Source organism: Piliocolobus tephrosceles, unplaced genomic scaffold, assembly GCF_002776525.5.
Source record: "Piliocolobus tephrosceles isolate RC106 unplaced genomic scaffold, ASM277652v3 unscaffolded_23098, whole genome shotgun sequence".
Classification (NCBI taxonomy): domain Eukaryota; kingdom Metazoa; phylum Chordata; class Mammalia; order Primates; family Cercopithecidae; genus Piliocolobus; species Piliocolobus tephrosceles.
The window spans coordinates 1-15,765 of NW_022305530.1; the positions used below are offsets into that span (position 1 = coordinate 1).

General features: G+C 46.3%; 1 protein-coding gene across 6 annotated transcripts in view; it reads left to right on the top strand.

The window, feature by feature from the left end:
* Positions 1-11,834: 11,834 nt before the first annotated feature.
* Positions 11,835-15,765, top strand: part of LAS1L (LAS1 like ribosome biogenesis factor) — a 22,006-nt gene continuing 18,075 nt past the window's right edge. For 5 of the 6 annotated variants that reach the window (XM_023198424.1, XM_023198425.1, XM_023198426.1 and 2 more), the window contains exons 1-4: positions 11,835-12,161; positions 12,908-13,033; positions 14,015-14,084; positions 15,168-15,249. In XM_023198424.1, the coding sequence (XP_023054192.1) occupies positions 11,926-12,161; positions 12,908-13,033; positions 14,015-14,084; positions 15,168-15,249 (514 nt within the window). In that variant the 5' untranslated portion in view covers positions 11,835-11,925. The remainder of the gene's footprint in view (positions 12,162-12,907; positions 13,034-14,014; positions 14,085-15,167; positions 15,250-15,765) is intronic. The other variant, XM_031935041.1, reaches the window with a different exon arrangement.

Below are 15,765 nucleotides of genomic sequence, written 5' to 3' on the forward strand. Positions count from 1 at the left end.
TAAAACTAATGAGAACAAAGATACAACATACCACAGTCTCTAGAACACAGCTACGGCAGTGTTAAGAGGGAAATTTGTAGCACTAAATGCCCACATCGAACAGTTAGAAAGATCTCAAATTAACAACCTAACATCACAACGAAAAGAACTAGAAGTAGATGAGGTCTAGAGAAAATGAGGGTCAGTGAGCCATCCCTTGGGAGGCAGAGGTAAAAGGAGGAATGACTTCTCTCAGGCTTGCTGGCCCCAATCCCAAGAGGCAAGGCTGAAGGTGGAAGCTGGAAGGCAGAAGCCGGTTCATTCCCCTACCCTACACCACCTCCACTGACTCAGAGACTTAGGATTATACAGCAGCATGGATCCCACAGAGACCAAGAGGTCCCTCCCTGTCTCATGTTACAGAGATCTAAGCAGAAATTTTCCCAAGTCACACAGCAATTCAGTGGCAGACCTGGAGCTACAGCTCAGACCATGTGGCTCCAAATTTAGTGCTCTTTCAATAATATTAGGCTGCCCTAGCAACTCAATGGTGGACAAACAAAATACCCCCACTAGGTTGCAAGGGAGTCTGGCTGAGATCCCATGGTTCCATCAAGGAGAGGAGATGAAACTGAATCACCCTGGCCTCCCTAAACCCTCATCCCAGCAAACATTGCTCATAAGCACTACCTTCACAATCTGGGAGCTGTTTATGCAGAACTTTCTCAAATGTTCTGGGATCTCTTGCTCCACTTCCAAAGTCACCTCTGACAAAGTCACCTCTGCCACTGTGATGCACCTTTTTCTTCTCTCTCTCTCTCTGTTTGGCCTCAGCTTTCCAGAAGAGCCCTGCTGGACAGCCCCAGGAATGCTGAGGTAGTGAAGCTGACTACACCCTTCATTTAGGTTTTGCTAAACTATCTGAGGCTTGGGGTCAGTAGCTTGCCCTGAAATCTCATATTGTCCCTCTTGGCCTGGGTTCCCATTAAGGAACCCCCAACCCTAAGAAAAGGCTCTGCTCCCATCCCTTTCTACCAACTTCCCAAAGATGAGGTAGGCACTTTGGGAGGCTGAGGCAGGCAGATCATCTGAGGTCAGGAGTTTGAGACCAGCCTGGTCAACATGTTGAAACCCCGTCTCTACTAAAAATACAAAAGTTAGCCAGGTGTGGTGAGGGGCACCTGTAATTCCAGCTACTTGGGAAGCAGAGGCAGGAGAATCACTTGAACCCAAGAAGCAGAGGTTGCAGTGAGCTGAGATCATGCTACTGCACTCCAGCCTAGGCAATGGAATGAGACTCCATCTCAAAAAAAAAAAAAAAAAGAAAAAGAAAAACGCAAAGAAGAGTCAGGACATAAAGAGCTATGGAGAAGTGGCCCTCAGTCAAGAGAAAGCAGGCAGCCTGCTCTGGCTTCCTTGCCCAAAGGTGGCTCATTTTCTGGCCCCTGGGAAAAAAGGGGAATGGGAAAAAATGGATCCCAAGGTCAAGAAAGAGTCTCCTATGAGGGAGAGAGATGACTGTAACTTGACTACTGTTCAAGTTCCTTTCTGCTTCCCAGCAAAAGCTCTCACAGAACGTTGAACTGTCCAGCCCCTTGTAGGACAAAGGGAAGAGTGAAGTCCACCAAGAGAGGGAAATGATGAGGAGGCAACTAAGCCCAGACTGTAATCTTAGCCTTTTGCTACACTGTAATGGTGTAGATATAAAAGAGTCTACACCATTCCAGGACATAGAGATGGGTGTCTTTCTTGGAGTCCCTAGAGACTGATATGGTTTGGCTGTGTCCCCACTCAAATCTCATCTTGAATGGTGGCTCTCATAATTCCTGTGTGTCATGGGAGTGTTTGAAATGCTTGTTCCCCAGTGCCGTAAAGAAATAGCACTTAAACATAAATTTAATTTCCTCAGCAAGGCCATTTTTATACTTTCTGCAGAAAGAGTACACTTGCCAGCAGTTTTGCCACGAGAGTACACCGAACAAAGGAGACAGGGTCATTTATAACCTGACACGTCCACCCTACTGCTGTGTCCAGTTTCCATGGGGACCTCACATCCTGTATTTGTCCTGATTGCCTAGCAACTTAAAACTTTTTAAAAGAGGCAAAGGCAGAGGAGAACAAAGGAAGGAGGAATCAACTTGTAGAATGATGAGAAAGGTGAAAACACCTTCAAATAAGGAAGAGGAACAGGCTATGGCCTAATGCTTGCTTGGACCAGTATAAGCATGCCAGGGAAAATATTCAGGCTAAATTGTGGGAGCTAAGAACGTAAAGTACATTGATTTCTTTATTACAGCTAGCAGATATTTAAGAATGTTAGCACAGGTCTTTTATTAAATTTTGCTTCTAAAAGAAGTTACTATTTATTCCTAATTAGATGGGGAGGAAAGTCTTTGAAAAGGAATCTCTACTTTACTTTTTGCAGGAGGGACCTGGTGAGTCATGGAGGCAGGTCTTTCCCTTGGTGTTCTCATGATAGTGATTAGGTCTCATGAGATGTGATGGTTTTATAAAAGGGAGTTCTCTTACCCAAGACCTCTTGCCTGCTGCCATGTAAGATGTGACTTTGCTCCTCATTTGTCTCCAGCCATGATTGTGAGGTCTCTCCAGCCATGTGGAACTGTGAGTCAATTAAACCTCTTTCCTATGTAAATTATCCAGTCTCGGGTATGTCCTTATTAGCGGCGTGAGAACATAGTAATATAGAGACCATGCCCCAAACAGCCACCAGCTACCCTATCTTGGTAAACTCCACAGTGTATGAGAGAGGAGAAAATAGCTCTTCAGCATTGGGGCAGCTGAGTTTCTGAGTCCCTAGAATTGGGCCTGATAGGATTTCTTTAGAGAAACCAAGGAGAGTGTTTGGGGAAGAGGTCAACATGTGTGTGTATAACTACACTAATACGGTAGGCATTAACTCTACTGGGACTGATATTTGGGTAGTATGCAGGGACAGAGTCGTACAGGTTGTTAAAATGTTTAAAAACTTCTATACTGATTGGTATCACTCTTCACTTGCGCCACCACCACCTTGATTCCTTCATGAGAACTCTTCCCCCTAGGACATCCCCATATAATTCAACAACCAAAGGATTAATGCCTGGCATAGCAGGGGCCTCCAGGACTCTGCTCTAACACTAGGGCCACCAAAGTTTGTAGGTTCTCAGAGTCCCTTCCAGGTGTCAAATATTTAGAATATCACCCCTAATTTTCTGTACATACCCTGGGGAGAAACCAAGGTGCAGAGAGGCCAAGGTCACACAGCTAGTTATATGGCTGATTGTATCCCCTCAAAATTCGTATGTTGAAGCTCTGACCCCCAGCACCTCAGAATGTGACTGTATTTGGAGACTGAGTCTTTAAAGAAGTGATTGAGTTAAAATGAGGCTGTTGGACCCGGCATGGTGGCTCACGCCTGTAATCCCAGCATTTGGGAGGCCGAGGAGGGCAGATCACGAGGTCAGGAGTTTGAGACCAACCTGACCAACATGGTGGAACCCTGCCTCTATTAAAAAAAAAAAAAAAAAAAAAAAAATTAGCCGGGTGTGGTGGCGCATGCCTGTAATCCCAGCTACTCAGGAGGCTGAGGAAGGAGAATTGCCTGAACCAGAGAGGCGGAGGTTGCAGTGAGCCGAGATCGCACCACTGCACTCCAGCCTGGGTGACAGAGGGAGACTCTGTCTCAAAACAAACAAACAAACAAGCAACAAAAAACAAACAAACAAACAAAAAACATGAGGCTGTTAGGGTAGGCCCTAATCCAATCTGACTGACATCCTTTTAAGAAAAAAATATAGACTGGGCGCGGTGGCCCGCGCCTGTAATCCCAGCACTTTGGGAGGCTGAGGCAGGCGGATCATAAGGTCAGGAGATCAAGACCATCCTGGCCAACATGGTGAAACCCTGTCTCTACTAAAAATACAAAAATTAGCTGGGCGTGATGGCGCGTGCCTGTAGTCCCAGCTACTCGGGAGGCTGAGGCAAGGAGAATTGCTTGAACCCGGGAGGAGGAGTTTGTAGTGAGCTGAGATGGTGCCACTGCACTCCAGCCTGGTGACAGAGAACACCTCTATCAAAAAAAAAAAAAAAAAAAAAAAAGAAGAAGAAGAAGAGAATATTGGAAAAGACAGACAGACACACCAGGGATGCATTAATACAGGAAAGACCATGTTGAAGACACAGCAAGAAGGTAGCCATTGGCAAGCCAAGGAAAGAGGCCTCAAAAGAAACCAACCCTTCTAACACCTTAATCTTGGACTTCCAATCTTCACAACTGTGAGGAAATAAATTTCTGTTGTTTTAGGCCACCGATTCTGTAGCATTTTGTTATGGTAGCCCTTACAAACTAACACAGATAGGTAATAACAGAGAGAGAAATTCACCCTAGGTCTACTTGCCTGCAAGCCTGTGCTCTGAACAGATCTTGCTGTCTCCATTTACACAATGAAGGGAGTCAGCTCTTATGAGAATCCAGTGAGGGAAAGGATTTGGTATAATATTGAGGGACACGACTCCTCAGAGAGTATTCTTATCTGCCAGGAAAGATCTAAGAGCAACGCCTTGTGTACAGTAAGTGCTCATAAGATGTGTATGGTGCTAAATGAGGGTATACCTCAACAAAGGGCCTGAAAGGGAAAAATAACAAGTTTCCTAACCCTAGAGCACCCAAATCCCAGAAACTGGTGCTAAAAGCAATTCACTGGAAAGCCTTCACTGAATGATGCAAACTAAGGAGTAGAAATAGGGTTGCCAATCAACTCACTAATTTATTCTCCATACCCATACACTCACATGAAACAATGCAAGGCCTCCCCTCCCCACACCATACACACTCGGCTCAAACTCTGACATACACTCTCACTCACACACAGATACTTGCAAAGCTTACATGAGCTCCCATAGACATATCTTGCCCACACTTTCATATATATTCCACCATAGTCTTATGCCCTACACTCTGATACAGATGCATTTATTCATATATATATTCTCCCAGACACCACAACCTCCCGCCATTCACATGTATTGCACATACTCCACTACAAGCTCCCATATTTTCACATGCATTTCCTTTGTTTATATACACTTGTATGCTCACACATACACATATGGATATTTGAGCATACATAGAAAATAGTCTAGCTGGGCACAGTGGCTCACACCGGTAATCCCAGCTCTTCGGGAGACCAATACGGGAAGATCACTTGAGTCTGGAAGCTTGAGACCAGCCTGGGCAACATAGGAAGACTCCATCTCTAAAAATATTTTTAAAAAATCAGCCAAGCATGAGGGCATACACCTGTGGTCCCAGCTACTTGGGAGGCTGAGGTGGGAGGATCACTTGAGTCCAGGTGGTCGAGGCTGCAGTGAGCTGTTATCATGCCACTGCACTCCAGCCTGGGTGACAGAGGAAGACTCAGTCTCAAACAAAACCAAAAAAACAACTCATATGTTGGACCTTAAACCCTAAGGTGATGGTATTAAAAGGTGGGGACTTTTGAGAAATGATTAAGTCATGAGGGCTCTGCCCTTGTGAATGAGATTAATGTCCTTATAAAATAGGCTTCAGATAGCTGCCTGGCTCTTTTATCTCATCTGCCACGTGTTCATCCCTTTTGCCCTTCTACCATGTGAGGATGAAGCAAGAAGGAGCCATCTCAGATGCAGACAGCAGTCCTCACCAGACATTGAATATGCCAGTGCCTTGATCTTGAACTTCTTAGCCTCTAGAACTATGAAAAATAAATGTATGTTGTTTACAAATTATCTGGCCTGTGGTATTTTGTTATAGAAGTAGAAATGAACTAGGGCACCTTCACTGTTGTTCGGAGATGGAACCGATCTCTCCCTCTTTTGAATTCCCTCTGGTTTCTCTTACAGTACTCATATTCAACCCCGATTTCTACTTATTTAAGGAGCAAAGCCCAGAAATGTTAAACAACTTGCCGAAGAATTCATTGCTAGTAAGAGGCAAAGACCTGGGTTGGTGAGGTGCTTATCTCATTGAGGGCAGGGATTCCATCTGATTTCTTTGTTTTCTTAGTGCCCACACAAAACCTGGCATGTAGAAGTGGTTCAGTTTGAAAGGATGGAAAGAAGAGGGATACAAGAGGAAAGAAAGAGGAAAAGCAAACTTGCTTCTGGGATTAATTTGGTATTTGGCACTAGTTACCTTCCCTGAAAATTGTCAGACAGAGGGCACTCTGCAAAGAATCATGAACCAGACCACGTAAGGCAACCCCATCCTAATCAAACTCAGCAAGTTGAGGAGAAGGAGGCAGACCCCAAGGGAGGGTTCCTGGATCTGGTACAAGAAAGAATTCGGGGCGAGTCCACAGAGTAAAGTGAAAGCAAGTTTATTAAGAAAGTAAAGGAAAGTCTGGCGCGGAGGCTCACACCTGTAATCCCAGCACTTTAGGAGGCTGAGGTGGGTGGACCACGAGGTCAGGAGATCCAGAACATTTTGGCCAATATGGTGAAACCCCGTCTCTACTAAAAATACAAGAATTAGCCAGGCATGGTGGCGGGCTCCTGTAGTCCCAACCACTCGGGAGGCTGATGCAGGAGAATCGCTGGAACCCGGGAGGCGGAGCTTGCAGTGAGCAGAGATCACACCACTGCACTCCAACCTGGGTGACACAGGAGACCCCTTTTCCAAAAAAAAAAAAAAAAGAAACAGAAAAACAAAAGAAGAAAATAAAGGAATAAGAGGATGGCTACTCCAGAGAGAGAGAAGCCCCGAGGGCTGCTGGTTGCTCATGTTTTTCTGGTTATTTCTGTTTTTTTTTAAGAGACGGAGTCTCACTCTGTCACCCAGGCTGGAGTGCAGCGGCTTGATCTCGGCTGACTGCAACCTCCGCCTCCTAGGTTCAAGCAATTCTCCTTCCTCAGCCTACCGAGTAGCTGGGACTACAAGCGCACGCTGCCACACCTGGCTAATTGCTTTTTGTTTTTTTGTATTTTAGTAGAGACAGTGTTTCACCGTGTTGCCCAGGCTAGTCTCGAACTCCTGAGCTCAGGCAATCCATCCTCCTTGGCCTCCCAAAGCGCTAGGATTGCAGGCCTGAGCCACCGAGTCCGGCCTGATTATTTCTTGATGATATGCTAAACAAGAGGTGGACTATTCATGCCTCCCCTTTCTAGACCATATAGGGTAACTTCCTGACTTTGCCATGGCATTTGTAAACTGTCATGGCGCTGGTGGGAGTGTAGCAGTGAGGACGACCAGAAGTCACTCTCTTGGCCATCTTGGTTTTGGTGGGTTTTAGCCCAGCTTCTTTACGGCAACCTCTTTTATCAGCAAGTTCTTTATGACCTGTATTGTGTGCTGACCTCCTATCTCATCCTGTGACTTAGAATGCCTTAGCCATCTGGCAATGCAGCCCAGTAGTTCTCAGCCTTATTTTACCCAGCCCCTATTCAGGATGGAGTTGCTCTGGTTCTTATGCCTCTGACAATACGATTAAAAATATAGGCTAGACTGGGCGCTGTGGCTCATGCCTGTAATCTCAACACTTTGGGAGGCTGAAGTGGTTGGATCACCTGAGTCAGGAGTTCGAGATCAGCCTGGCCAACATGGTGAAACACTGTCTCTCCTAAAAATACAAAAATTAGCCCGGCGTGGTGGCGTGCCTATAGTCCCAGCTACTTGAGAGGCTGAGGCAGGAGAATCGCCTGAATCTGGGAGGTGGAGGTTGTGGTGAGCTGAGATCATGCCACTGCACTCCAGCCTGGGAGACAGAGCGAGACTCTGCCAAAAACAAAATAATAAAAATAAATAAATATATGTGTGTGTGTGTATATTATACATATGTGTGTGTGTGTGTGTGTATATATATATATATATATATATATGTTAATAGCTGTAAGTGCTTACAGTGTGTCATGCACTCTCCTAAGAAGTCCTTCCCCCCTACCCCTCCCCTTCTTTCCTTTCTGAGACAGAGTATCTCTCTTTCACCCAGGCTGAAGTACAGTGGCAGATCTTGGTTACATAGTCCTAAACACATTTTAGCCAACCTGTAAAATCAGAAGGACTTCACTGCAACCTGTGCCTCCTGGGTTCAAGCCATTTTCATGCCTCAGAATAGCTGGGATTACAGGCGCCTCACCATACCCAGATAATTTTTGTGATTTTTAGTAGAGACAGGGTTTTGCCATGTTGGCCAGAAGGCTCTTGAACTCCTGGCCTCAAGTGATCCACCCTCCCCGGCCTTCCAAAGTTCTGGGATTATAGGCGAGAGCCACCACACCTGGCCAGTGTTCACCTCTTTTAATCCACATACCAGTCCTGTAAGACTATTATGCGAGCACTATTAATAAGTGCTCTTATTATTTCCATTTACAGATGAAGTAAACGAGGCATAGAAAAGTTAAGTAACTTGCTCAAGGTTTCAAATAGTAAGTGGTGAAGACAAAATTCAAGCCCAAGCTACCTGAGTGCAGATATTGAGGTTTAGATGACTATGTGGATACTGTTACCATGTATTCAATGATATAGGAAGAGGGACAGATTTTGGGGGAAAGTATTTCAGTTTTACACAGGTTGATATTGGGTCACCTGCGGGATCACATGAGTGCAGCAGACAGTTGATTAAATGTGTCTGGAGTGCCACAGAAAACTGTAGCTGGAGACTTGAAGAACATCAACATATAGGTGTTTGCTTAGCCGACGCCACAGGACTGCTCTAGGTGAACTAGATACACAAAGTGGAGGCTGGGGTCAGGTGAGGGGGAGGGAAATGGTGAAATAAGGAAGGGGAAACAGTAGCTTGAAGATAAATTTTATTAACTTCAGGATTTCACAGACAATGCCTTGGACTTGGAGACTTTATTTAATTCATGCCCACTGCCACTGCTAGAAGTGTCCTACGTCACCACAAGCCTAGGGATTCTTAGGATTCTTGAGCATGTGCCAGGACAGATCTATATTCCTTGTGGTGAGCTGAAACAATTGTCTCCCAAAATATACTCACATCCTAATCTCTACAACCTATGAATGTTACTTTATGTGGTTAAAAGAAAAAGAAAAAAGAAAGAAAAACATTGGACTTCATTGTAATTGAAGATACTGAGATGTGGAAATTAGCCTGCATTATCTGGGTGGACTCTGCCACCACATGTATCCTTCGAAAGGGAGTCTGGGGGAGATTTTACAAACACAGAGGGGAAGATGGAGCAGAGAGATTTGAAGATGCTGGTCTTGAAGTTTGGAATAATGTGCTCCAAGCCAAGGAATGCTAGCAGCCACTAGAAAAGACAAGGAGTGTATTCTTCCCTAGAGCAGCTGGAGGAATCATGAACCTACCAGTACCTTGATTTCAGCTCAGTGATACTGTTATCAAACTTTTGGCCTCCAGAACTATGAGAGAATAAATGTCTGTTGTTTTAAACCACCAAGTTTGTGGTAATTTGCTATAGCAACAACAGGAAACGAACACAGTGCTCCTTCAAAATTAGCACTATTTAACGCTGTTTGTCCACTAATTCCTAATTCTCAATCGGTCTCAGGCTCCATCTGCAACATATTAGACATAGTGCTCTTGTTACACGCTTTGGTCATGTTTTCTTAGAACACATGGAATAGAGAGAACTTCAGCTCTATGTGGATGGAATGGGGTTAAACAGGTGTCTTTACCTGAAAAGTATTGTGCAAAATTTTTAGCCTATAAACCCCAAAATGTGTGTGAATAATTGCCGCAGATCTGGCAGCTCCTCTGACTGAACTATATCTTGAGGAGTCATAGAAACCACTTCCCAGACTTCTTTGCCAGCACACTGTCATGATCCCGAAGGAAAAAGCGTATCTGGTTTCAGGCAGACACCTGGCCAACTGGTTGGCATGGCTACTTGGGACAGAGTAACTGTCAGTCAAGAACCATAGGCAGGCCAGGTGTGGTGGCTCATGCCTGTAATCCCAGCACTTTGGGAGGCTCAGGCCGGCAGATCACTTGAGGTCAGGAGTTTCAGACCAGCCTGGCCAACATGGTGAAACCCTGTCTCTACTAAAAATACAAAAATTAGCCAAGCCTAGTGGCGGGCTCCTGTAATCCCAGCTACTTGGAAGGCTGAGGCAAGAGAATCACTTGAACCCCAGAGGCAGAGGTTGCAGTGAGCCGAGAATCACGCCACTGCACTCCAGCCTGGGAGATTGAGCCAGACTCCATGTCCTAAAAAAGAAGAAAGAAAGAAGAAAAAGAAAAAGAAAGAAAAAGAAAAAAAGAAAAAGAAAGAAAGACAAAGAAGGAAGGAAAAAATAAAATAAAATAACCATGGGCAGACTACATCTTAGGAAAAGTTGGCTGGAGAAAGAAGCACATACAGAGGATGAACAGGGATTTGTTGCTATAAGGTGTGAAAGTGCCACTCACAGCAATGCTGTTAAGAACGCTAGCAACAGTTCTGTCTCTGTCTCTCAAGTGTTACGTTGGAAAATAACTTCTGCAAGAAGGATTGGGACATAGTCCTAAACATATTTTAGCCAACTTGTAAAATCAGAGGAACTTCGTAATACTGCTTGTCTCCCAGAACTCCAAAATACCGAGGAATTTTGCAGAAAAACTAAGTATACCTTGGTGGATGTTGAAACCAACATAGTGGAATGTTGGCAGAGTAAAATCCTACAATTTTCAGCTGTGACAGAGAACCTAGAGACCAGTCTACAACTCTCACTGTACAGATGGGAAAACTGAGACTAGTCTAAGTCCACACAGTTAGTTGCAAAATTTAGAGTAAAACCCAGGTCTCTAGGCTGGTATGTATGTATGTATGTATTTTATTTACTTTTTTTTTTTTTTTTTGAGGCGGAGTCTCGCTCTGTCGCCCGCACTAGAGTGCAGTGGCCGGATCTCAGCTCACTGCAAGCTCCGCCTCCCGGGTTTACGCCATTCTCCTGCCTCAGCCTCCCGAGTAGCTGGGACTACAGGCGCCGCCACCTCGCCCGGCTAGTTTTTGTATTTTTAGTAGAGACGGGGTTTCACCGTGTTAGCCAGGATGGTCTCGATCTCCTGACCTTGTGATCCGCCCGTCTTGGCCTCCCAAAGTGCTGGGATTACAGGCTTGAGCCACCGCGCCCGGCCTTTTATTTACTTTTGAGACAGAGTCTCGATCTGTCACCCAGGGTGGAGTGCAGGGGTGCGATCTTGGCTTGCTGCAGCCTCCGCCTCCCGGATTCAAGCGATTCTTGTGCCTCAGCCTCCTGAGTAACTGGGATTACAGGCGTGTGCCACCATGCTCAGCTAATTTTTGCATTTTTACTACAGACCGGGTTTCACCATATTGGCCAGGCTTGTCTGGAACTCCTGACCTCAAGCGATCTGCCCGCCTGGGTCTCCCAAAGTGCTGGGATAACAGGAGTGAGCCACCACGCCCGGCCAGGCTGGTACTAATTTAAAAGGCAGGGCCCCTGGTTAACGGCCACAAAAGCAGATTTTTTCAACCCAACTTTAACTATTTCGATGAGATATTTCCTCTGTAGCCCGGCTTCAGTGTCCAGTGTTTTACTAGGTTAGGTCCTGATTCGTAGCAATAAAAACATACTTAAAATCGCATTTTCAGTACACTGGATGACTACGATCATGCCGCCACCCGCCGAGGGGCGCAAAATAAAATTCCTCTTGCAGTGAAGACACACCCTTTCCGGTCTGGTACAGAAGCCGGTTAGCAACCAGGAAATTGGCGGAACCTGGTGGCTGAACGCTTGCACCTGGAGGGTTTGGTTTGTGAAAAGAACACTTCCGGCCGGCGAGTTTTTAACCCCGCATGTCATTAGGTCGGCGCCCAACTCTCACGTTCCGATTGGCCATGCTGACGCTGGAAGGCGGGCTTGCGTGTGGGGTCACGCTCTCCTATTGGCTGCTGGTGCGGTGGCGGTTCGGAGTGAGGGTAGCACGTTGAGCTGAAGGCTGTGCGGAGAATCGCGGCACAGAGCCTGGTGTTGAGCTCAGTATGTCGTGGGAATCCGGGGCCGAGCCAGGTCTGGGTTCCCAGGGCATGGATCTCGTGTGGAGTGCGTGGTACGGAAAGTGCTTCAAAGGGAAAGGGTCGTTGCCACTCTGGGCCCACGGCATCGTGGTCGCCTGGCTTAGCAGGGCCGAGTGGGACCAGGTGACGGTTTATCTGTTCTGTGACGACCATAAGTTGCAGCGGTACGCACTTAACCGCATCACGGTGTGGAGGAGCAGGTAAGGTGGCGGATTCGGCCCTTTTGCCTGCGTGCTGGTGGCGCTGCACCTCTTCCTTTGTCGAGTTTCTATAAGGCCCTGTTCTCCAGTCTTCCCCTAAGTCGCCTAAAGTTGCCCCTCTCCCAAGTGCCTGGGGGAACGCCGCGGCTATCCTTGCGCTAATCCCGTTTGTGGATGCAAAGTAAGGGGTTGTGCCTCAACAATTCTCTTGTTAAATCTGTGAGGTTTATCCATTACCTCCAAAAAGTGACCTTCTCCCAACTTGGAGAGGATGCCGGAGGGACTAGTGAGGCCTGAGCCGGGGCTTAAGGAGTAGGTTAATACCCTTGGGTGGATTTCCGATTTCAATGGGGAGGAGGTCTTGCCTGCAAAACCATGTTTGAGTGGGGCGCCTCAGTCCAGTTGGTAAGATTGAGTTGGGAGCCGACTAACAAGGGATAAGGGGCTCCGCTAGCTCAATGAGTTGATTTGGGGGGAGGGTGAAAGAAAGGGGTGTGTCCACACAACTGTTGATTGATAGTCTACCAGTTAGGTGTCCTGTATACGGCCTAGTCAGCCCCTCATGCCCTGTATACTGTTGGATCCCACAGACATTACCCTGTCTCCCTCACCTTCTTGTTTTGTGTCTGTTCATGCTCTCTTGAACCAGAATATGATGGGTGTAGCCTGCAACAACCTAGGTTCTGAGGTGGAGGGTAGACCAGTGTAGGGGCTCTTTATGATGGTGCTGGACTGTGACCCTTTAGGTCAGGCAACGAACTCCCTCTGGCAGTGGCTTCTACTGCTGACCTGATACGCTGTAAGCTCTTGGATGTAACTGGTGGCTTGGGCACTGATGAACTTAGACTGCTCTATGGCATGGCATTGGTCAGGTAAGACCTGCATGGGGTAGGGGTGGAGGTTGGCTTTGGGGACTGGAGGCAGGGGAGGCATGTGATAAGCAAAACTTGGCTTCAGGTGTTACCTGAAGCAAAACCCTGCGTGTACCTCAGTGTGGATCAGCCTGTGATTATTGCCTGACTTAACAGCTTTTGGTACCCTCGCCAACACATTCCTCTTTTTCTTCCTTTTTCCTGAAAGTCTTCTCTTCCATTTTTCTTTCTCTCTTGGAATGTGGAGGAAGGGATTCAGACCAGGTGATCTCTGTGGGTCTCTTGATAGTCTGATATTTTTTCTTACCTTTGAATTCCTCACCCAGAGGAACTTGTCTGAATGGCTCGATGTCCTTGCCCGTGATTTAATGTGGACTTTCCAACCCTGTCCCTGTCTATTCCTAGCACCACCCTTTTCCCCTTCTCTCCCTCATGAACACTGAAAGATTGCTGAGTTATGGAAGTGGAGACATGGGCTGGAAATTCCTGACTTACAAAGTGACTCATAATGGTTCTAGCTGTATACACATTGGAAAAAATGTTGCTACTGAGTTTGCATATCTGTCAAAGTCTTTGTTTATCTATTGTTCCCCTTGTCTGCTTTGAGATCCTCCCTTTCTCTTCTTATTTTCTCCATTGATTAGCTGTGCTCTTCATTATCTGATATAGCCCTTTGCAGCATTTATAGCATATTATGTTCTAGCCTAATACATTACATTATGTCATGATTATTTATCCTAGACCGAACTGTTCAAGACTAGCGCAGTGTCTTATTCATCTGTATGGCTTCATTATAGGGCAGACTCTCATTAAATGTCGGAATGGATGGAACTGTTCCTGCTCTGGCTGACACCAGCTGTAAGAATAGGACAGGACAGTCAGTGGAAAAGTTGTGGAAATGCAGGGTTTCAGTAACTCAGCAAAGCGTTTGGAATATAATGGTTCCTTGGGCTGTGCCACTTATTTTTCCCTCAACTCCAGGTTTGTGAATCTCATCTCGGAGAGGAAGACAAAGTTTGCCAAGGTCCCCCTCAAGTGTCTGGCTCAAGAGGTGTGTATGATTCAGTGAACTTGCTCAATTCTCTCTCCAAGAGGGTTCACCAAATGGGTCATGGGGTAATGTGGGCACACAGTCAGACTAGCTCATCCCATCACTACCAGCCAAGCCCTGCAAGAATCCCAGAACCTCAGCTTCCAGCCTGAAGGAGGCACAGTTGCTCCCTTGCTCATGACTGGTATCTCAGAGGGCTTGGCCTGCCCAACTTGCTGGGAGGAGCCCAAATGTAGTACTGGGTGGGGACAGGAAAGAGGTGACAGTCAGAGGGAGGAGACAGCTCAGCCACTGTGAGTCACTTTGTAAATCAGGAATTCCCATCCCATGTCTCTACTTCTGTAACTTAGACATTCCTGCCCTGAGTGAGTATGTGAAGTGTGTAGAGGCCCAGAGGGCAGGCATGTTCTCAGTCATTAGCACTTCCCAGAGTAGGTGTAGGAGGGAAACAGGGGTAAAGGATACTCAGGGAGAAGGACAGGGTGGAGGGAGGCTGGAGAACGTGATTGTTAATGCTCATTCACAGGTATTTCTTTGTTGTAGAAGGGTGGTTGGTGGTTAGGGGAGGTGTGTGCCTTTTCTGTTTCTGATTTTCTTTTCTTTTTTTGAGACTGAGTTTTGCTCTGTTGCCCAAGCTCGAGTGCAGTGGCGTGATCTTGGCTCACCACAATCTCCGCCTCCCGGGTTCAAGCGATTCTCGTGCCTCAGCCACTCGAGTAGCTGGGATTACATTTATTTTTGGTAGAGACGGGGTTTCACCATTTTGGCCAGGCTGGTCTCCAACTCCTGGCTTCAAGTGATCTGCCCGCCCTGGGCTCCCAAAGTGCTGGGATTATAGGCCTGAGCCACTGTGCCCGGCCCACTTTTCTAATTTTCAATACCTCCTCCATAGAGCAGTAAAAAAAGAATAAGGAGAGCTGGTTTTTGATCTTGGCTCTGTCACTATGATTGGAATCTTCTTTCAGGACCTCTGTTTCTCTAGCTGTAAAATGGGGCAGAGGGTGGTCAGGATAATTAATCTCTGGCTCCCCTCCAGCTTTAATATTTTCCAATTTCTATACTCACACCCTCCCCTGTAATCAGGTAAACATTCCGGATTGGATTGTTGACCTTCGCCATGAGTTGACCCACAAGAAAATGCCCCATATAAATGACTGCCGCAGAGGTGAGTCCTCAGAGGGTATACCTATTACAGTTAAACCCAGGGGCCTGGGCTTGGTGGCACTGAGGGTAGAGGGATAGGCAGGAGGGTCTTCACCTGGAGCCAAGGCTGGGACTAGGGTGAAAGAAGTGAGGCATCGCCTTGTGCAAAACATTTAAAGCAGGGAGAAGTCAAAAGTTCCATAATCAAGATAAATAACATATTAATGTGGAAAAATTCATGATAAACATAATATCAAAACTTTAAATAAAACAGGATTAGTATTACTGATTTCTCCTTTTGTTTCAGCTTCCAACATGGCTTGGCATATTTTGATACCTTGACTAAGGGGTTTTTTTGCCTGCCCTTAAGTTGTTTTTTGTTTGTTTGTTTGTTTGTTTGTTTGTTTGTTTTGAGACGAGTCTCACCCTGTTGCCCAGTGGCACGACCTTGGCTCACTGCAACCTCCACCTCTCGAGTTCACGTGATTCTCCTGCCTCAGCCTCTTGAGTAGCTGGGTCTATAGGCACACGCTACTAT